This window comes from Lepisosteus platostomus, chromosome 11 (genome assembly GCF_059453375.1).
Source record: "Lepisosteus platostomus isolate fLepPlt1 chromosome 11, fLepPlt1.hap1, whole genome shotgun sequence".
Taxonomy (NCBI): Eukaryota; Metazoa; Chordata; class Actinopteri; order Semionotiformes; family Lepisosteidae; genus Lepisosteus; species Lepisosteus platostomus.
In genome coordinates, this window is record NC_142621.1 from 14,895,811 (window position 1) to 14,917,617 (window position 21,807).

At 41.5% G+C, this 21,807-nt stretch overlaps 2 protein-coding genes across 2 annotated transcripts; one reads left to right on the plus strand and one right to left on the minus strand.

Moving 5' to 3' along the window:
- Window positions 1-159: 159 nt before the first annotated feature.
- orc1 (origin recognition complex, subunit 1) lies at window positions 160-15,535 on the minus strand. The gene is made up of 18 exons (XM_088598649.1): window positions 15,225-15,535; window positions 14,727-14,835; window positions 13,053-13,180; window positions 12,680-12,858; window positions 12,010-12,358; window positions 10,605-10,863; window positions 9,873-9,998; window positions 9,027-9,131; window positions 8,256-8,493; window positions 7,827-7,933; window positions 7,537-7,638; window positions 6,340-6,511; window positions 5,687-5,794; window positions 4,989-5,138; window positions 4,258-4,377; window positions 3,637-3,806; window positions 2,823-2,910; window positions 160-2,017 (listed from the first exon to the last, which is right to left on the minus strand). The coding sequence occupies exons 2-18, from the start codon at window positions 14,822-14,824 to the stop codon at window positions 1,823-1,825; spliced, it is 2,694 nt and encodes an 897-aa protein (XP_088454775.1). The 5' UTR covers window positions 14,825-14,835; window positions 15,225-15,535; the 3' UTR covers window positions 160-1,822.
- Window positions 15,536-15,608: 73 nt separating this feature from the next.
- prpf38a (pre-mRNA processing factor 38A) lies at window positions 15,609-21,035 on the plus strand. Its single transcript, XM_088598650.1, has 10 exons — window positions 15,609-15,795; window positions 16,215-16,374; window positions 16,743-16,864; window positions 17,033-17,118; window positions 17,890-18,003; window positions 18,151-18,257; window positions 18,480-18,506; window positions 18,973-19,064; window positions 20,323-20,371; window positions 20,606-21,035. The coding sequence occupies exons 1-10, from the start codon at window positions 15,666-15,668 to the stop codon at window positions 20,646-20,648; spliced, it is 930 nt and encodes a 309-aa protein (XP_088454776.1). The 5' UTR covers window positions 15,609-15,665; the 3' UTR covers window positions 20,649-21,035.
- The last annotated feature ends 772 nt before the right edge of the window (window positions 21,036-21,807 follow it).

Sequence of the window (21,807 nt, forward strand, 5' to 3'; positions counted from 1 at the left end):
TTTTTAATATGTGGACTTTACACAACAGGTCAAATGTTTTTTATATAAAAACAATGGTTATAGTTTTAGAGTTTATACTATTGTTATTTTTCTAGCTATTATTTTCCTTCCCTATTTATATGGGTATCACACTGTAAAAAGTCTGAGCTGCAACAGGTGTAGGGGAAAAACAAATCAAATATTTTTTTATTCCTTGGATACTGCCAAAAATGTAAAATGTCAAATACCTTTTAAATAAACTATATATAAAATGTAATGACAACAAAAGCATTCCTAAGTACTTGATAAAACAGCAAAATATTACATTAAAAATACTCAACATAAAATGTCACACACACTTGAAAGTAAAGGATTTTGCCTCAGACTACTGTTTAAAATCTGCACAAATCATACATGATCTGAAACGAAAATGAACCAGCTCAAATTCACTACAAGATTGGTGCAAAAGCCAGATCTATAGGAATGATCTGAATTAGGGGAGGCGCATAACACTGAGTTACCTTGCATAATGAGGTGCCGTTTAGGCCTTTATTCAAATCTTACCTCTCATACACACACAAATTGCTCTCACATACACACAAAATGCTCTCACTCTCCATTTTACCTCTCACATTCACAGGTTTTACGTCGCACATACACATAAAACACCTTCACAACATGAACGTGAGGGACAAAACAGAAATTAACCTCAACCGCAACGAGCACTAAGCCAAACTGTAGCTTTAATTAATAACACCTTAGCCACACGAGAAGCAATAGCTTTATTGTCATATGAGAGCATTTTATATGAATGTGAGAGGTAAAATGGAGAGTGAGAGCATTTTGTGTGTATGCTAGAGCAATTTGTGTGTGTATGAGAGGAAAAGTTTGAATAATGGCCTAAACGGCATTTTGCATGTATTTGTATGCAGACGATCAAACTTAACCATCATAGTGTTCGCTTTTGGAACTGTACATAGTATGCATATACAAGTCCACCTTGAAGAAGGTAATATCCAATATCTTTATTACACATGACAAATCTAAAAAATTTTGGGTAAGAGCGAACAAATATCCAAGTTGAAGTTAAAGTTAATCATACACACCCTTCAACAATAATCTTGTTCTTTCTTAGTTAAACAACATAAGGTCATAAGGCCAAATACAAGAAACTGCAATCCAAGGTTGCTTACAATCTTTATCTTCTACCAGTAACTTTAAAACCAGTAAGCTAATGGGTCAAAGTGATGATTATTTAAAACGATCACCCGATCAAAAACAGAATTCTAAATGCGATTGAAGATTTCATTTCATGCGACTTAAAAGAGAGGGTGTAGAACTAATAGTAGAATAGGTGAAAGCACTCTTTCCACTGAGGTAGTTTTCCACAGCCAACCACTAAAAGGACACACACCACAATGCAGAATCTCTAAAAGCATTCAAAGCTCAGCTCTGTTGGAATGACATGCTCCTGTGAAGCAGAGCCCACAAGAATACACAAGAACATTACATAACTGTCCTCAATCTAGCCCTGTTCCTCATGAATGGCACATTTTGTAAACACCAAAAATAAACACGACGGTTCTTCCACATTAATACCGCAGGAGCACAGAGCCTGAATACTGGCCACAGCTGCCTATAAATGTTCAGTTCATGGAAGACAAATATAAATGATGACAAAGAAAATTAAAAGTGCTTTGAAATGTTCATCAATGGTTGTAATATGCAGCCAGTAGCAGTTTTTCTGGTCTAGGATGGATTCTCTTTTCTTTGAAATGGTGCCAGTACTGGCTGTGCTTGTGGAGGTTTTTCCTCCCAGTGTCGCAGCAGCGCCCCCTGGTGGCTAGTCCTCCTTCAGTGCGTAGAGCACATCGTCCTGACTGACATTGAGCCGCACACGGAGCAGCAGGTCGCAGCGGCTGGGCTCCAGCAGGAGCAGGCGGCAGGCCCCCAGCCGCAGACAGGCAGCCAGGCCCTCCGACAGGCTGACAGGCTGCAGTCCCTCCACTCGGCACAGGGCCCGGTGCTGCTGGAACACCTGGAGAGAGGGGCACGCCACAGGGTCAGAGGCCTTGAGACTGGTGCAAAACAGCTCAGGGGAAAACAACGCCACTCTTCTGAAGGGACTTATCTAGCACATTCTTTTACAACATGCGTTTCCCCTTTCTGGTCTTATCATATCATACTGATGAAAATCCTGTCCAGAAGCTTATTTTGTTTCATCCATTTGACTTGGGAATCAACTTGTTGCAATTTGGCAACTTTGTGTCTTTTTTATATTGCCACAGAGACCAGTTTCAGGTGCTGAATATCAGCTGGTAGTGTACTACATCCTGATGCTGAATGAGTTTTCATGAAGACTCCAACCTGCTGCATTTCAGTGAAACAGCCTGTTGCCTCCAGACCACTGTTCTGATCTTGTATTTGGGGGGAAAAAAACAACTTCTATGTCATTCCTCCTGATTTAGCTACCACAGGCTATCTTCTGAAAATGAAAAACAAATTTAAACCTGGGATGACTTTTAGATATTTTTATAGCTATATCTAGGTTTGCTGACATGATGTTGATAACCTTTAACCTTAGATCATCAGACTAATTTTAAGCTTTCTGCAACTTTCTGCAAACATTAAAAGATTAAATTGACATTTCCTATATTTTCAATATGGTTACAACGTCATTACAGAATAAGAAGAAATACAAACATTGGGTATTTAAAAAAAATACAGAATTATTTTTTAGTTATGCTACTGATATATTTAACTTATTGTTAGATATATATAGATATTAGATGAAGTTATATTTCGATTGATTAGGTGAAGTTTTAATATCTAAAACTTTCTACCTGCTGGAAAGTGGCTTCCTCCAGTCCCAGCCTCCGGAACTCTGCGATCACTGCCCGCAGAAAGAGCTGCTCCTGCAAAGATGCACACCTGCCGGACACAACAAGCAGGTCAGGCAGGGAAAAGCTTCTCCCGAAGGAATCGACCAAGAAGGGTATTCGACTGTTCAACTATTTATTGCAGGGTTAGAAATAAATATCCAAAATATCAAGAAATAATATACAGGTCAATCTCAATTTTTGTGGCTGATGCATTCCTGATAAATGCTGCATCAATCAGACACGTATAAACAAAGAACTAATTCTCCATAAGAATGCATGTTAATAGGGTTGTGGGGGAGGTGTGTTCCAAGAACAACCCCATCTTGAAGCCTGAACACACAAATAAAAACAATTGGGCACATTTCTGCTTGTAAAATGGCTCTATGGTTGCACTAAAAGTTATTTTTTAAACTAAGTTTGTTCATGTTTAGCAACGTTTTGCTGAAGATGCTCTTTGCAGCTGGGACATTCCAAAACAAGAAATTAAATAAATCACTTGGCAAACATACTTGCTTATGGCTTCCAAGGCAACCTTTATCTAGAATACATAGACAGTGTAACGTGTGCCATTTTTATTTAAAACTCCCCATCTGATGAAGAAAGTGAGGGGCAACTGCTACCTGTCTGTCTCTTTCAATGAAGGTGAGAATAATGAACAAAGAATAATGAAAAAAATGCAAAACAATTGGACAAAATAATTAACCCAGACCAATCACTGATAGTATGAAATGAAGTGTCTTGAGATGTGTGCAGAGTCTCGATCAGTCATTCTTACCGTATGGCAGTGATGTAGGGGGATGAGAACATCTCATCCAGAGCCTCCATGACATGGCTCATGCCCACCAGCCCAGAGCTGCCATTTCGGTTGTTGGAGAACTCGCAGATCTCAGTGGCGCGCCGGCAGATGTCCAGGCAGCGCCGTGCGTCCCCGGACAGAGCAGCTACCTGCAGTCCCAAATAGCCGAGTTATATAACGGCAGAGTTAGAGCAGAGCCCAATGTACTGTCCTCCCCCAATGGCAGAGTTAGAGCAGAGCCCACTGTACTGTCCTCCCCCAACGGCAGTTACAGCAAAGCCCACTGTACTGTCCTCCCCCAACGACAGAGTTTGAGCAGAGCCCACTGTCCACCCCTCACAGAAGTATTACTACTTCTTATTACTTAGAGACGTTTCAGTGTGGCTGAAAGGATAACAGATTTTACCTGCTTTAAAAGCCATTACTTTCTTTCTTTTCAAAAATATAAATGTGATAAAGGGATATTTTTTGCTTCTCATGTAAGAAAGCAAGAATAGAAGAAAAAGAAAAATAAATCTGAAGTTTTCATAACAGTGTTTCAGTCATTCATACACTTTAGGTTAGCCTGTGATCCCTGAAGGCATCTAAAACAATGCCCACCTTTCTAGAAACCAGCTGCAGAGCATCTTCCTCGAAAGCTCGGACCCTGTTAAGACGGGAGGTTATGATTTGCTGGAGTTGTTTAAAAGTGTACGGCTGGAAGGACAACCGGGTCAGGCCCTGTGAACGATGACAGACATCATGTCATACAGGCAAGGGCAAGAATTAAGCAGCTTGGGCTTCTCTGGTCAAGAAAACGCCAGACACTGATACAAGTACCTTAATTTATGTCATGATTTAATTAATCCTGCAGCAGAAGATCTATTCATTAGGGACGGGAATAAATTACATTTGGTTGTATTCATAAAGTATCTATCATCACACACGATCCCACAGTGCTTCATGTATAGAAGAGGATTCATTTAATTTACAACTGAAGTGCTGCACCCACTTCAGTGACACAAGTCAGGACTTTGGTTTAATGTTTTCCCTGTCACCATACTCTGAGCATTGCTTTGGAAATTCTGATCAAGAAGGAAGAGTGACAGCTACTGGACCATCAACCCAACTTATATAACCAGCTGTTACTGGTTGTCCTTAGAGGTCTCCCACCACAGCACTGAGCACACCCTATTTTGCTTAGTTTTCTTAGATTCTGAAACCTGATGAATCAGGGCACAACTACTGTAATTACTTTAACACTCCTTACTTCGGCATGAGTTAAAATTAAGGTAACATCATTACTTTTCTCACATCCACCCCACCACTGCCCACTGGTGTCCATCCCATACCAGTCTGCTGGCCACACGGTTGATCATGATCCTCTCAGGCAGGTCCATGGTATTGGCGATGGCTAAGACCACCAGCTTGGCGTGTCTGCGTGTGGGCCAATCAAACAGATTGTACATCACGTTCTGCTTCCGGGTCCATAGAAGATCCAGCTGAAGGAGGGAGAGGGGGGAGGAAGGCAAAAGATTGAAGACTTCTTCATATTGATTTTACTTGATTGACCAGTGAAAACATCAAGGAGAAGTTGAATTTCTGCTTTTCAGACTGCCCAAAGAAAGGCAGAAGAGAACTTACAAAAGTACAATACGTGCATAAAACCTTATATGTTACTTTCAAAAGCTAGAATTTACATGATCACTGTGCTATCTAATTAATAATAGCGGTAGTCCTCCCCTAAAAAAAAATGAAAATCCTACTCTATCATGCAGTGCACTTAATTTTTCACAAATAAGTTTCATTTTAAGAATTCCAGGGCTAGTAATTTGTTTACTTTGAGTAGCCTGCTTGCGGTGCTGTCAGCACGTGCCAGTCCTCCCACTTGGTGGAGCTGGTGGGGAGTATGCTAAGTGCCATATGATAAATGACTCTGCTATCAGAGGAGTATGTCTATGTGTCACCCAAGCAGTATGGAATTCACTGCTGGACAGCCAAGTCTGATTATTCTAAACTACACCGGTACGTCCCCCAACCCCTTCTTCACCTCATCCACTAAAAGCACAGTCGTCTCTCTCTTGGGTGCAGGTGTACTGAATCGTTTCTCCAGCAGTGAAGCTGCATGGTCAGCAGTGGCTTTTTGGTCTGTCAGTTTCTGCAAAAGAGAATCAGCATGACAGGTGATGACAAAATCACATCAATCAGAGATCTGCTTGTAAAGGTGCCAGGAATAAAAATTAAAAATTAGGAATTAAAAATTAGGAAAAGCAAAGCCATTCATCTATAAACTGACAAACTTTGGATCCTTGCAAATTTAAGCATAAAATCAAAAACTCTACTGAGTAGTTGCAGTAAATTATAACAACTAATACAAAGTATTCTTAAATCTTACTTTAGAAAAAGTCATTTTTGCTTCACTCTCATACTGTCAGATAACATGCAGTGCAAGTTTCATAAAAGATGGCCCCCCACAAAATTTACTCAGAACGCAAGAAAACTGGATTTCATCCGGAAAGCAAAAACCTCACAAAACATGAGAATGCAAAAAAAAACTCCCACAAAAATCACGCAAGTATCTTTGGGTGCCCCCCTTCGTTATCTTGCCATGGCTTACTGGGTGGGTGCTTGTGTTTGTGACTCACTGTGCTGTGGAGTGGTTGAGCTGAAAGTTTTTCTTTAACGTTTCTCAAGCCATTTCACCTGTAGTATCTGTACATATGCCTGGTGGGGGTCTGTCATTTTCATGCCATTTATTTCAATGAAGTTGAAAGGAGGGATCTCGTCCTGATCGGCAGCGTGCAGCAGACAACGCATCACCTCATGGACAGTGGCGGTTTTTCCTGTGCCTGGGACTCCGGAGATGTACATGCACCTGTGAAGCCAATTACAGAGCTGTTCGAATCAGACTAGACTTAAGATAAGGCAAAACATGTACCTGAAACAAATGCTTCTAAGCAGGAGCAATGAAAACTCTTTCTTACTTGAACCATTTCCTTAATCACATTAGACCACAAAATTTAACAAAATAATAATAATTTGTTATACTTATTTAGCGCTTTTCTAGACACTCCACTCAAAGCACTTTACAGGTAATGGGGACTCCCCTCCACCACCACCAGTGTGCAGCCCCCACCTGGGTGATGCAACAGCAGCCATAGTGCACCAGTACACTCACCACACACCAGCTATCAGTAGGGAGGAGAACAAAGTGCTGAAGCCAATTTATAGATGGGGAATATTAGAAGACCATGATTGGTAAAGGTCAATGTGAAATTTGGCCAGGATGCCAGGGCAACAGCCCTACTCTTCTCGAGAAGCGCCCCGGGATTTTTAATAACCTCGGTTTTACGTCTCATCCAAAGGACAGCCCCTTTCTACAGTCCCCGTCACTATGCTGGGGCATTAGGACCCACACAGACCACAGGGTGAGTGCCATGTACTGGCCCAACTAAAACGTCTTCCAGCAGCAACCTTAGTTTTTCCCAGGAGGTCTTCCATCCAGGTACTGACCAGGCTCACACCTGCTTAGCTTCAGTGGGTTGCCAGTTGTGAGCTACAGAGTGATATGGCTGCTGGCAAAAATTTGTCAAGTTCCTCCACTGGCACAACACTTTTTACCTAGTTTTAGGAAATCCTCACCCAACTTGAATAAGAACTATCACCAGAATCTTGTACAATTACAAATAAACAGACCGTATAAAAACCAGAGCTAAGAACACTGCATATATATATATAGTGTTGCCCAGAGGACTGACTCATTTAGCAAAGACTACTAACATAATCCTTAAACTCTGACAGAAGACCTCTACAATTTAAAGATGGACAAGCTCTGTAGGCCACTATTATAGGACATCTCAGTTAAAACAAGCTGAGTGTTCAGGTCGTCTTGTAACCTACCCTCCAGTGCCATCAATGACCTTGCTCTCCACAAAACTGTAGATGTCCTGGAACTCCTGCTCTCGGCAGGGCAGAGACTCAGGGACAGAGGACACATGCAACCTATAATCACATGGAGACACGAGAGAACAAGAGAGTGCAAGCTTGTGAGTACTAATAGCATGGTAGCATTATTACATCTTAACTGATACCTGAAAAAAATTACAGGCCCAATAAAGGTCTAAGCATAAAATGAGAGTCCAGAACTCCTTGTTTTGATGAAAGTCGCCCTCCTGAAGATGACCGCTCACCTTGCTCTCGCTTCCTCCAGTATGTTCCCAGGCTTCTTGGCAGGCAGGGACCTGCTGGGAATGCTGGGAGTAGCATTGTGTGGTGTTCGAGGAGTACTGGGGGCGATCTGCAAGAGGCAAGAAGAGCATACAAACACGTCGTTTCACCTGCACTGTCTTCTGGCAATTCTTGTTCCAGATCTTAATTACATCAGCTACACCATTATACACTCAGCCAGATGCAGCTCAAGTTGTCAGTCCTTTTTACAGTGGGTGGGCTTAAAGGTCCTCTGGACTCAACTTACAGTACACACAGAATGTCTTCGGTTTCATACTGTGTCAGATAACTGACAGATAAAATGAATCCAAGAATGGGAGAAAATTAAACCAGAAGAATTAAACCAGTCTCCCACTGTCCATGCAAGTTACCAAAGGCAGAGCAATACACACCTTTTTACTGGGCGTCTTTCGGGGAGTTCTGGACGGAGTGCTGGCTTTGCGTCTGGCTCTGGGGGTGCAGGCCCCTGCAGCGCGTCTGCTCTTCTTCTCCGCAATGCTGTCACCTTCACTGTCCGCTTCCGCCTCTTCTTCACTGCCGCTTTCCAGATCCTTCTTAGATGGAATGAACCCCTCATCTTCATCATCGTCGACATCTGAATGTGCATCCTGAACCCCATTCAACAGGTTTCTGTAAAGGCACAGGCATACAGGTGAGGTGCTAGCCCAGAACCCAAATGTGCAGGCTACATTTCATCCCTGTTTAGTCACATCATTGTGTAAGAAGAGACATTTGCCAAATTATCAAGATGAAAAACATGACAATCAAGAATTAACCTTGAAAATGAGTGTATAGACCTGATCGATATAAAAACAACTAAAAAATGAATAAAATGAAGAGGTTCCATTCATTTCCAAGAGACAGCCATGACTTTTCAGCCAGTCATGCCCTTGGTTCACAGAAACTATCACTCTGCACAATGTCATGGTCAGCCATATTTATAATTCTTTCTCCATAGATGGCATGCTCCTCTGGGACATTTTTATGTGAAATAATTGGCTTTAGCGCATGCATTAATACAAGCTCCACAAATGGCCGTTGGTTCTGTTGAGAAATGTTCCAAAGAGATGCTAGGATCCAAAACAACCCTGATGGGTCAAAGATCTTAACATGCTAGATCTGTGCTTTGACAACATGATCTGCCTGAGCAGCCTGGTACTTACAACTGCTTTCTGATGCGCGAGGACACAAACATTGCAGACTTTCTCTTGGACCGGGGTGTCATGGCTGTCTGTTCTGTGTCTGCATTGTTGTCTTTTGCTTCTTCCCTGGAGAACCAAAGACAATATAAGTGAGAGCAAAGTCCCAGTACCTGAGCTAGACTTGCCCATTTTCCCCACAAGGCCATAGTAGAGTAACACAACTGATGCTCACACAGCAGCCAAACCTTACTATATGCCTTCACAGCAGGTCTATCAGAGCAATGGAATACAAGCCTGATGCAAAGAGCTTCAGAGTTCAGATCATTGATCGAACATCCTTTGCCACTGTGAAGGACACTCTGCTTCCACTAAAACCTTCAAGTGGTAATAAGAAAATACAGCACAGGAACTGAATAAGCCTTGTGTTATACGGCAATTCAATTAATTTTGTCTCTTAGTAGAGGAAGGCTCGTGAAGCAGAGGGGTGCTACATAATGCAGTTTTATTCATAGGCATTTCAATGTTAAGGCACACAAAATAATTTTGAAATGTCCAGTCCCTGGTATAACAGAAATTGCACAGTACGTACAATACTAGAATTTAAAGACCCAACAGTCCAGTTCGTACCTAGTATTACTGAATTATCACCCTTTCACTGGATTTTCCGTAGCTCACCATGTAGCAAGAAGGAAAACAAACAATGAATATTACACTCCAAGAGATTTAGAATCTTTATTTCATTTATCCCTGGTAAAGATGCACAGAGATTATGGAGATTACTACAGCAATTCAACTGATTCACAAATCATTGCTCTCTGGCACCCATATTGTTGTGTCTGGAGGTATTTCAAAAGAAGAAATGCTTACTTTTTCTGCGGTCTCACAGCACTTTTCCTGGGTGTGTCCTCTTTCTTGCAGGGGGTTTTGGAAGACCTCGTCGAGACCCTCACTTTGTCCACTTCCCCATCCAGAGGAGAAACTCCAGAAGTGTCCCTGTAACAGCCCAGTGAAAACTCTCACCGGCCCATTATCATCATCATTCAGTTTCCAAAATACATACTGAAGTCTTCCTACAAAAATATTTCTACCTCTGACAAGGTTTAGGTTTAGATTAGGAAATAAACTGAGATTAATTCCATGCTTAAAATTAGAAATAAATTAAAAACATTTAACTTTGAAGCCTTCGGGAGGAGCGGTGGCTCTGTGGCTAAGGATCCGCGCCTATGCCTAGAAGGTTGCCGGTTTGTATCTCAAGGCCGGCAGAGGAATCCTACTCCATTTGGCCCCTGAGCAAGGCCCTTAACCCCAACTGCTCCAGGTGCGCCTATAAATGGCTGACCCTGCACTCTGACCCCAACCTTCTCTCCCTGTCTGTGTGTCTCATGGAGAGCAAGTTGGGGTATGTGAAAAAGACAAATTCTTAATACAAGAAATCGTATATGGCCAATAAAGTGATCTTATCTTATCTTCTTCACTTTTAATTTTGCAAGATGTATGCTGTAAGTGAGCAACACTCTCAGCTCTTCACACAAAAGGGCCAGTATTGACTAGGCCCATCGTGGATCTACTGACAAGAAAGTGTACAGCAGAAATACATACTTTGCTGACTCCTGGTTCCGATCGGGACGGCTGCTGCTGGCAGGGTCCTGAGCGCCCTGCAGGGGACAGATGCGAACAGCGGGGGAGGTGATGGCGACTGATCTGATGGGGGAAAGGCGGACAGTGATGGCGAGGGGCCGTGGGGGAGTGGCAAGAACCTTGCTTGTCAGTTCGCTCTTCTGGTTCTCAATCTCTGTGTGAAGCAGCTCCTCCAGCACATCATCCCTGGTGAGCCGAGCCCCCGCGGACTTCCCTGGGCCTACCAGAAGACACCAGACAGAGAGAAAGAGTAGCTAAACAGTGCGAACAATACTGTGGTGAAATAGCTAAATGATATCCTGGGATTGATTAAGTACTCAATACCAAATGAGTTAGATGGGCAGAGATGTTAGTAACATTCCTTACGATCTAACACTTATTTACTTAAGGAATGTCCACTGAAATGAGTAAAACAAACGAGAACAAACATTTAAGTTCATTTAAAATTTTAGCATCTCCTTTCCATTCTGAAATGTGAAATGAGAAATGTTGGAAGAACGCCCACAGTTCTTTACTGTGTTTTTATACCTTGTTTGCTGGGTAAGTACTGACCTACAGCTTGTCCCCTCCCCAGTAAAAAGACACTTATTTTGAAAAACCCTGTTTTCCCCCCTGCTGCAGGGGGATGGGCATTGCCTCTGCATACTATTATTAGGAACTTTTATTTTCAGATTTGTAATCCATTTGTAATGTAAAAGACCAAGACTGCTGATGTCGGAGAAGCCGATAATAATAATAACGCCAGCAGCTATAGTATATCACCCTGCAAGTCCCTTTTGGCAGCCCAATGAAGCTATGCAGGTGTAAGCCTGGTCAGCATCTGGATGGAAAACTCCTGGGAAAACTAAGGATGCTGCTGGAAGAGGTGTTAGTGGGGCCAGTAGGGGGCGCTCACCATGTGGTCTGTGTAGGCCCTAATACCCCAGTACAGTGATGGGGACACTACACTGTAAAAAGGCGCCGTCCTTCAGATGAGAAAAATAGTAAAATAGTCCTGTCTATGGTCATTAAAAATCCCAGGGCGATTCTCAAAAAGAGTAGGGGTGTTACCCCAGCGTCCTGGCCAAATTTCCCATTGGCCCTTATCAATCATGCCCTCCTAATAATCCCCATTTATGAACTAGCTTCATTACTCTTTTCTCCTTTCCACTGATAGCTGATGTGTGGGGAGCATTCTGGCACACTATAGCTGCCGTTGCATCATCCAGGTGGAGCTACACATTGGTGGTGGTGGAGAGGAGTCCCCATTACCTGTAAAGCACTTTGAGTGGAGTGTCCAGAAAAGCGCTATATAAGTGTAACGAATTAATAATAATATTATTATGGCAAATTCCCACGTGAACCACAATTTCAAGCAAGCACTTACTGCTGAGCTGCAGCTTCTTCCGGATGCCTGGGGTGGACGAACACTTGGCCTGCCGTCGGGCACTCAGGCCTTTTGACTGGGAGTACTTGGAGGAGGAGTGGTGGGACTCAGCCTGGCTCGCGGCTGGCACCCCCACACTCACCGCCCCAGCCAAGGCCCTCTTCATCACAGCCACGTCGGGGGTGGGCAGGCTGCCTCTGGGAGCAGGGGCCAGAGAAGCCCCACTGCCCTGTCCCACCTGCTCAGCTGTGACCGCTCTGAAGGCCTTCCCGTTCCAGGACAGCTTGACGTAGAGGGTGCCGTTGCTCTGCTCCACTGGGAAGGGGGCTTGTGGCTCCACATGTCTCACCTGGAGAACACAGAGTGCCTTCAGACTCGTCTCTCCTTAAGAAATCATCTTCAGAAAGGAATGCAGATCTCCCCCAAGCTTTGCCATGTCATAAGCCAATGCCACCCTTATTAGCAACAACATTTCACTGACTATTTAATTAAGGTTCTAAAAAGCATTTTAAATGAATTATTTTTCACATTGTAAATTATATCCAAGTAGCAAGATGTTTTGCCCATGTTCTGATCACAAACAGAAATGTTTCATGAGATCAATTTTTAAAGTCTGAGGAAATATCCCGGATCACCTTCAACATACATGTGTGTCTGTGATTTTACTCACCTCCACAGCACCAAGAATAGTCTCCACCTCTATTTCACAGTCACAGTTAGTCACTTCATACAGGAAGATCTCCTGAGGGTGGGGCGCCCTGCCCAACATCTTCCTCTTGTTAGAGGGCACCTCCGAGAATCGGGCAAACCACTGCACCTCTGCTCGCTTATTCTCTCTTTCCCTAGGACCTAAAGATGAGAGAACCATGCCATTACTTTTACCCTCATAAGTGTCTCAAGGAAAAAGAAGGGCTAAAGAAACACAATTTGCTACAACCTCACCACCTCCATGAGTTTAAGCGATCTTTAAATTCTTTCAAAATACTTTCATGGTACACATGCTCTATATCAGACTGGAGAAGAAATGCCTGCCAGTGACTCACCACTGCTGTAGAGTTTGAGGAGTTTTGCAATGAAGGGATTGTCATCATCATCGCCTTCGATCAAGATGTACTGGCCGAGCTTTATATAACTGGCTTCTGAAGTGCCTTCTGCATACATGAAAAACCCACTTGAAAAACAGAAAAAATTAGGTTCAATTTAGTTTCAGAACCAATATTAAGTTTTATGTGTTAACCTAATTGAATTAACTTACTTAGCACTTTTTCTCTATGTATCTGCAACTAAAGTGTCTTTGTGGACTTCATGTCCTCCCTGAGACCTGACATTCAATTACAATTCGTGGCTTCAAAACCCTCATGGTTACGTGCCATGATGGACTCTTCCTATGACATTCAGCACAGACAGTATGTGAAGGTAGAATGTTTAGTTTACAGCAAACAAAACATATATAACATTCCACGTAAGCCCCAATATTTTACTGCATCCCAAGTTTTCATTCTTGACTGTATAAACAGAGAAAAGAGTTAAAACCTTAGGTTATGGACTTGATCCAGAAGTCACACCAATGTGATACACAATATAGTTACATCCTTTGATCTATGATATACACAAAACCTACTGTTACTGCACTTCAATAAATGTAAATAACATTGTTCTTAAATTGTTATTCTCAGTATTGTATAAATTCTCTTTAACCATTTACCCTACCACTTTAAAACTACAGGTTAGTTTGCTACCTTGCTATATGCCACTCAGTCACACTCATAAGGTGTACCGCAGGGCTCTGTCCTAGAACCCCTACTCTAGACCTGTTCCTTGAGTCATTTCCACATATACTTTTTACCTCTCGTTTTGTCATCAGATTTCTCCCTCTGGCATGCTCCTGTGACGACTTCAAGAGTGGTATGCAGAATCACCCGCTTCGTTACCAACTATTCCACACAATTCCAAATGATCAGACTATTGTAACTTCCTCTTTTGCCAACTTCCCTGTTAATACTACCCGTTCACTCCAACTCATCCTGAACTCTCTTGTTCACCTTGTCTCTCGTCTTCTTTGCTCTTCACTTACTACTTACTTTGCTACTCCATTACCTGTGCCCCTCCACTGCATCCCTGTTACTGCGATTCAAAACCCTACTTCCCTCCCACCACTCTGCTCCTGCCAAACCTGACTCCTTTATCTCTCCCTTCAACCTCTTCAGCAGTGCAATGAACTGCCAACAGAAATCCAAACAGCTCAGTCCCTGACCACCTTTTGGCACCTGCTCAAGACTCACCCGTTCAGAAAGGAGATGTGTCTTCTCAGTACTCAGCTGCATACCTCAGAAGCTCAATCAGCCTGCCCTAAAAGCCTTTTGTTTTCAATTTGACACTGGAATTATCCTACTCAACTGAAACATGGAACTCACAGCATTATTGATCCGTACCAGCACTACCTAGATAGGCATGTTGTTGTTATGGGATTTTACTGCCTCACTTGCAAAGTTATTAAATCTTGATGTTGGGTGGCAATGGTTGCATAGCAAGTGCAGGTTCTGAGATGCAAAAAGCAAAATAGGCAAAATGGACACTTCTAACATGTAACCTTTCTTATGTGTCCTTGTACTAAACGATGGGATGAATGCAGTATAAAAACACAACTTATTGATAATGGTTTTTAGTAGAAACAAGCTATCTGATTGCTAAGGAAGCCGAAGTCTTGAACTACTCACTCGTAATAGAAAAATTGCAATTTCCTGTCGATGAGCGTAGGTTTTCCATTCCAGGTGTACACTCGCCTTTTCCTCTGCCTGGTTAGGTACCGGCTCATCTTTTTATCTCCTAAGGTGCACGAAAAGTAATAAAGCATTCAAAACTGAAATACTGAGAAAATGTGTTTTTAAATCTTGATTTTGAAGAAGAAAAAGTTTCTGAGTAAAGTTATATTATATCAATAGTGTCAACTGAGGTATTCAATTGAACAGTATGTTTAACCGCGTTACTGTCATTCTGTACATAACAAAAAAAACGTAACATGGAAACGACAGTGTTAATGACATTATGTGACTGAATTTTGAAAATGATCCTCATCTTCATGGAAATGATGGTGAGTAGTCGTCAACAACCAAGAAACAGTGAAATCCATGTGAACATAAACACATTGGACTCTCAGATTCCAGATGGAACCCAGTTATTCTTTCTAGATGTTACGATTTAAAAGATGTACTTACAAAATGAATGTCTAAGCAGGAAAGTAATGCAGCTTGATTTCTTCAGTGCACTTCAGCTGATAAAAAAGTTTGTCCAGGATGACACACAGGTAATAAACTATACCTCAAAACTTTAAATAACGAAGGTGTGATTTTCGTTGTTAAAACAATCTTTAAACCGTAATTTTCTACTAACAAGAAGTGTTTCTTGTCATTTATCAATTCGCCTAAAATACACTAGACTTCATACAGTTATACAGTTATATCACTTCCTTTACTTTATAAGAACTACCCCCCACCGACATACGCTACACTTTCCCGGGCTGGGTGCTCAGTGCTCAGTGACGTCATGTCACGTGACACGAGCGCTTGAAACACACGCCCTTTGACTCCAGAAGTGTATGTTTTCTGCACCGGAAACAGTTGTGTTGCGAAGTGTTTTGAGAGGACTGTAGAGGAAAAATGGCTAATCGAACTGTGAAAGACGCTAATAGCATTCATGGAACAAATCCACAGTATTTAGTGGAGAAAATTATTCGCACACGGATCTACGAGTCAAAATACTGGAAGGAGGAATGCTTCGGACTTACGGGTGAGCAGTAGCAGGGACACGTGGTAATAATTGAATAAGTAGATATGGTAAAAATACAAGTGTGAGCAGAGCGCAATTCGAGTAATTACAGTAATATCCATTGTAAAATAATATCCAAGAAATTATAAACGTACTGCTATTATTTGAGGCCTGTCTGGTTTTAATTTAATCTCTAGTCCAGATACAGAGATTTACAGCTGTTTGATCCATTTGACCAAATTTAATCCACCGTTTAGCTGCAAGCAGTATTAGCAGTAGTAATTGGAAAAAATACATAAGTGAAGTGTTGTGAGTAGGTGGCAAAAACAGTTTAAATAACCTCACAGATTTCGTTAATCTGTGCCTTCATTAAATCGTTACAGTGTTTTTGTAACGTTTGTCTGCTGGTTGTCTTTACCACTTTTATTTTCTATGTGCAGCTGAATTGGTGGTGGATAAAGCCATGGAGCTGAAGTACGTTGGTGGAGTTTACGGAGGGAATATTAAACCCACTCCTTTCCTCTGCCTAACCCTGAAGATGCTGCAGATCCAGCCGGAGAAAGACATCATCGTGGAATTCATAAAGAACGAGGATTTCAAGTAGGTGTAGTGCACTGAGCTGAAAGACAAGCTACGGTAAAGAGGGCACGCAGAGCTTCTAGTGAGAAACAGCAGTATGTGGTAGATGTTTTGACAGTTCTATTGTGTTTTGGAGATGCTTGTTTCTTGTTTCTTTGGAGATGCTGAGCTCACCATGCAGGTTTTATCGTTTAGTTTTCTTATAGTTTTTCTACCTTTATGCACTGGCTTGTATTCATCATTTATCATACCATGAGGTATTCTTTCTGAGGTAACATTAATTCATTAAGGATGCTACATTTGTATGCTATATTTTCTTCCATTTAAAAAGTTCTCTGTACTAGCCCTGCCTGAGGATACAAAGTGAAAGTCACATTTATTCCCTCTAGGTATGTCCGTTTGCTTGGAGCCTTGTACATGAGACTGACTGGTTCATCAGTAGATTGCTATAAGTACCTGGAGCCATTGTACAATGACTACAGGAAAATCAAAAACCAAAATCGGAATGGAGGTGAGCTTCTTTGTTGTGTGCATGCAGTTGTTTTTAATATTTTACGACAAGGCCGTATTTTGTGGCAGCTGTTTTGTTAGAGGCATATGCCAAGTGAGATTAACTGGAGTTTTAGTACTTTTTTTAAAAAATGCTTGTTCAAACTATCTTGCCTTTCCATTTCTCAAGAGTTTGAGCTGATGCACGTGGACGAATACATTGATGAATTGCTGCACAGCGAGAGAGTGTGTGACATAATACTTCCTAGGCTACAGGTATGTAGTAGCTCTTTTCATTCTTCTGCACTCTTATAGCAGGCAAATCTCTAGGAATAGCAGATTAAAGAAGTTCACATCACTTTATAATAATAATAATTGTTACACTTATATAGCGCTTTTCTGGACACTCCACCCAAAGCGCTTTACAGGTAATGGGGACTCCCCTCCACCACCACCAATGTGTAGCATCCACCTGGATGATGCGACAACAGCAATAGTGTACCAGAACACTCACCACACATCAGCTATCAGTGGGGAGGAGAACAGAGTAATGAAGCCAATTCATAGATGGCGATTATTAGGAGGCAATGATTGGTAAGAGCCAGTGGGAAATTTGGTCAGGACGCCGGGGTTACACTCCTACTCTTTTCGGGGAAACGCCCTGGGATTTTTAATGACCACAGAGAGTCAGGACCTCGGTTTTACGTCTCATCCGAAGGACAGTGCCTGTTTTACAGTATAGTGTCCCCGTCACTATACTGGGGCATTAGGACCCACAGGGTGAGCTCTCCCTGCTGGCCCCACTAACACCTATTCTAGCAGGAACCTTAGTTTCTCCCAGGAGGTCTCACATCCAGGTACTGACCAGGCTCATACCTGCTTAGCTTCAGTGGGCTGCCAGTTGTGAGTTGCAGAGTCATATGGCTGCTGGCATGGCCTTACATGTCTTGACAAGTTTCTTTGATTATGATCGCGATTAAAAAGCACTTTGCATAGTCGGAGTCTGCTGAACAGGTGTGCAACGAAAGGTGTGCATCTGTCTTGCAGAAGCGGCAGGTGTTGGAGGAGGCAGAGCTGCTGGACACTCGGGTCAGTGCACTGGAAGAGGACCTAGACGAGGTGGAGACCAGCGAGGAGGAAGAGGAGGAGGAGGAAGAGAAGGTAAGGGGAACCAAGAACTCTGAACCTCGCCCTGCAGGATGTTCTTCTATCTCAAAATTGTTTCCTCCTAATTTTGTTCCCGTTTTCCACTTGGTGTTTCTTCTGTTGCGGTGAAATGCGGTGACCTCTTGCGGTCATGGCTTGCAGCCGGAGAGAGGCCAGTCTCCAGAGCCCCACCGACGAAGCTACCGCGACGTAGACAGGCCCCGCCGATCCCCCTCCCCTCGCTACCGACGCAGTCGGTCTCCCAGGAGGTAAGCTCCTCGCCCTGTTTTTTCTTTCCCAGACTCGGGAGAAATTGGACGCAAGAGTGCCGTGATCACTTCACTTGATTAAAGCTGTTGTCATTCGAACGTTTTTCTCAAGGTGTTTTGAGATCATCGGTGTGAAAATAGAATAACCATGTTTGAGAAAGTGACTCCAAAACAGCATAACAAAATCTTAAAACTTTGTATCTTCCTCCTTTGTACTTTCAGACGGAGCAGATCACCTAAGAGGCGCAGGTAATGTTATAATTTTTGAATTCCTTCTTTTTATGGCAACATTGATTAACTGGAGATGTAATTAAGTTGAGATTTTTGTAGTTACTAATTGACACTTATCACTGGCCAATTCCCAATCTATGAAATATAAATTACCAAAGTGTTATTTTGTGAAGTGATCAGACCAGTAATAAAACAGGAACACTTTGTCTACTAACAGCATATTTCTATAAATCAAGTACTTGGGTTTTTCCAGTGACTTAAAGCTGGACACTAATGTGAAGCAATAGACTATTTTATATTGCAAGATAAAGCATTACAAGGTGCTAGTTAACTTTTAAAATGTTATATTATATCAGCGTTCGTTTACCTGCCTGTCGCTTTAGGGCAGAATTGTCAGCATCAGCCTCGATGAATAAATAGGGCCAGGGATTTGCCAGGCTGGTATTGTAATTGCTGTGGGTTTTTTGGTTTGGCTCTGGAGCAGCCCTTCACCCCGTCGTGAGAGGCATCGGAGCAAGAGCCCGCGCCGGCACCGCAGCCGGTCCAGAGAGAGGCGCCACCGCTCCAAGTCTCCAGGTACTCCCCCGTGTTTCTGTAAACCACTTCTTAACTCTTTCTCCTTTCCAGCGTAACCCTTTTGATTTCATAGCATGAATTGGAACTGATGGTATAAATGGTTCCAAAGGAACAAGTAATAGGTTTATTCCATGCTGAAAAAAAGAAGAAAGGGAACACAACGTTTCGGCCGTGGAGCCTTCTTCAGGTGTGAGAGAGACAGGGCAGTAGGCAAAGGTAAAGTAGCGGGAGAACAAAGGTTGGGAGGGAGGAGGAGTGAGAGGCGGGACCAGGGGACAGAAAGAGAGGCCAATCAAGAGATGTGAAGTCAGAATGGGTGCAGAGAGGTGTGAAATGAAACTTCCAAATGAATGGAGACAATTTAAAAGAACAGTAGTCTGTCGTTAAGGGAAGGGAGAATGTGTGATCCTAGCTGCAGAATAATTTTAGTTTCGGTGGTCTTTCTGATGTATGAGTTCGGAAAACCGTCTTTGAGAACACAGACGGAGAGATTAGAGTGGTCCAAGCTACTAAGAACAGAAAGCTTAGTGGAGTCCCCTAATTTTGTCAAGGACTAGTCCTGAGATGTCCTTGGCTATAGGCTGGAGGTTTTCAAAGGTAATGTTGATAGGCCAATAGATTAATACATGTATGAAATTTTTTAATATAATTTCTAGGAATCTTTTAAGGCATTATGTAATACCTTTTATTAATACTTGGTAAGTTACAAGCTAAATCTCGCTTTCCGTCAATGCTTGTTTTTCACATTTCTCTAGACCTGTTCTCGCGATGTCTTGTGTTTTGCCCTTCTTTCATAAAAACTGTTAATGCAACCTTAATCTTTAATTTGGCCCTGCCTGTGTACCAAATGTATGCTTAATTTAATTCATAGATCTTTAATTGGGTACTAATTTAATACTTTCCCTACTTAATTCATTGTGAGTCTGTGTAATATCCTACAATTTTAAGATGCCGTTCCTTTAAAAGCAAGCCCTGGACGTGAACATTCTGCAGAGAGAGCTGTAACTATCAACCTTCGTTTCTGAGGAAGTTTTAATCATGCAAAGAAAATATTTTCTGCTTGCCACTTAACATTTGAATGACCCTATCCTGTTATGAGTGTGCCTTATGATATTTATTTTCTTCTTTGTATTGTTTCTTATCAACATGGGTATGACCCTCTTGGGCAGGTCATTGTCATTAATTGCAGTATGTTTGGTCTCAATTGATTCCTGTTTTAACCAAAGGAGAATGTCTTTGTAATTTACTTTCATTCCAGGCCATCACAGAAGCCACAGGCACCGGAGCCATTCCAAGTCTCCAGAAAGGTAAAAGTTAATTTTATGCTTAAGAAGAAAATTGAAGACTGAATTTTGACTTGGCAAAATAATTCCTATTAAGACCTCAGCTTTTCCATCCAAATTTCTCAAGCAAAAAAGGACTGCAGAAATTGAAAATTGTTTGTAAGTTCTGTTCTGAGAGAAACTTGTAATTTAAAGTACTGGTTCTGCTTTTCATTCTGGGCAAAAGAAGTTTATAAACATTTTCCTTTTGTTTTGCAGGTCAAAAAAGAGTCATAAAAAGAGCCGCAGAGGAAATGAATAAAGATTTTTTGAAAGCTGATTTTTATAACCTACCTAGGACTGATAATATTGTTTTGTACATACTCTGCTTACAGTTCATTGAAAGAGGCAACAGTTTTTCTTGTCTTTTTAATAGACTTCTTCAGTTATTTGGTTAATATTTTACATTTGATAATGTATATAAAATGTAAATCAGGTTACCCCTACTTATGGTTCGTCGTGGATTCCACATGTCTGTTTTTGTGTAATGCAGATCTTTAATCCATAATTTGATAATTAGATTGTCAGAGAAATTGTAAAGTTGGTTTACTTAAACATCAGTATGCAAACTTTACCTCGTATGGAGTGCACCTTCCTGTTCCAGAGATAGTTGCCCTCATTCTTCTTAATAAATTTTTTTAAATTAAAATTCCTATTGCATTTGTTTTACTTGTTTCAATGCATGTGCATTAATGAAAAACTGGATTATTTCTCTGAAGATTGTTTCATTCGTGTCAAGTAAAGAATCTCATGGGAAGGCTCAAATCACACATGAACAAAATTTAAGAGATTAATTAATCCCAAAACCCAAGCAAGAAAAAAAATTATTTAGTAAAAAAAGGTTTTACAATTTGTATATTCCTATCTGCCACAACTGTAGCATCTGTACAAAATCAAACCTAAGAAGTAAAACAATATTAAACATTAATATTCAGAATAAGAATGTTTAAAAAAATTACAGTGCTATTACAGTGCTAGTATGAAACAATTGTCCTTTTTCAACTTGAACTCTATATGAAGTTATTGATTTAAGTATTTGTAGTGCCTCATGTCAAATCCATATACAAACAAGCTACTGTATGTAACAGTAGAGATGTATTTACAGCTCCTAAGATACTGGTATGCTACAAAATAAACATGCCAGTTCTTTTGACTTCATTGGATATTTGTAGTTGGGAGTGAATCAATTCAAGAAATCAACACTAAGGGGCAATTTTAAAAACCACAGGGATGAGCTAGTTTTGAAACTTGGAAATAATTTAATCGACAGGATTGTTACAGGTGAAAATTTCAAGCCGAGGCCTTGTTTTCCAGTTCTATTTTAATTTTGGGAAAGAAAATGTAACGCACTTAATAGGAACTGAAAAGTCTGTGAGCATACCCATTTGCCAAGTCCATTCCAAGACAAACACCAGTAAGTT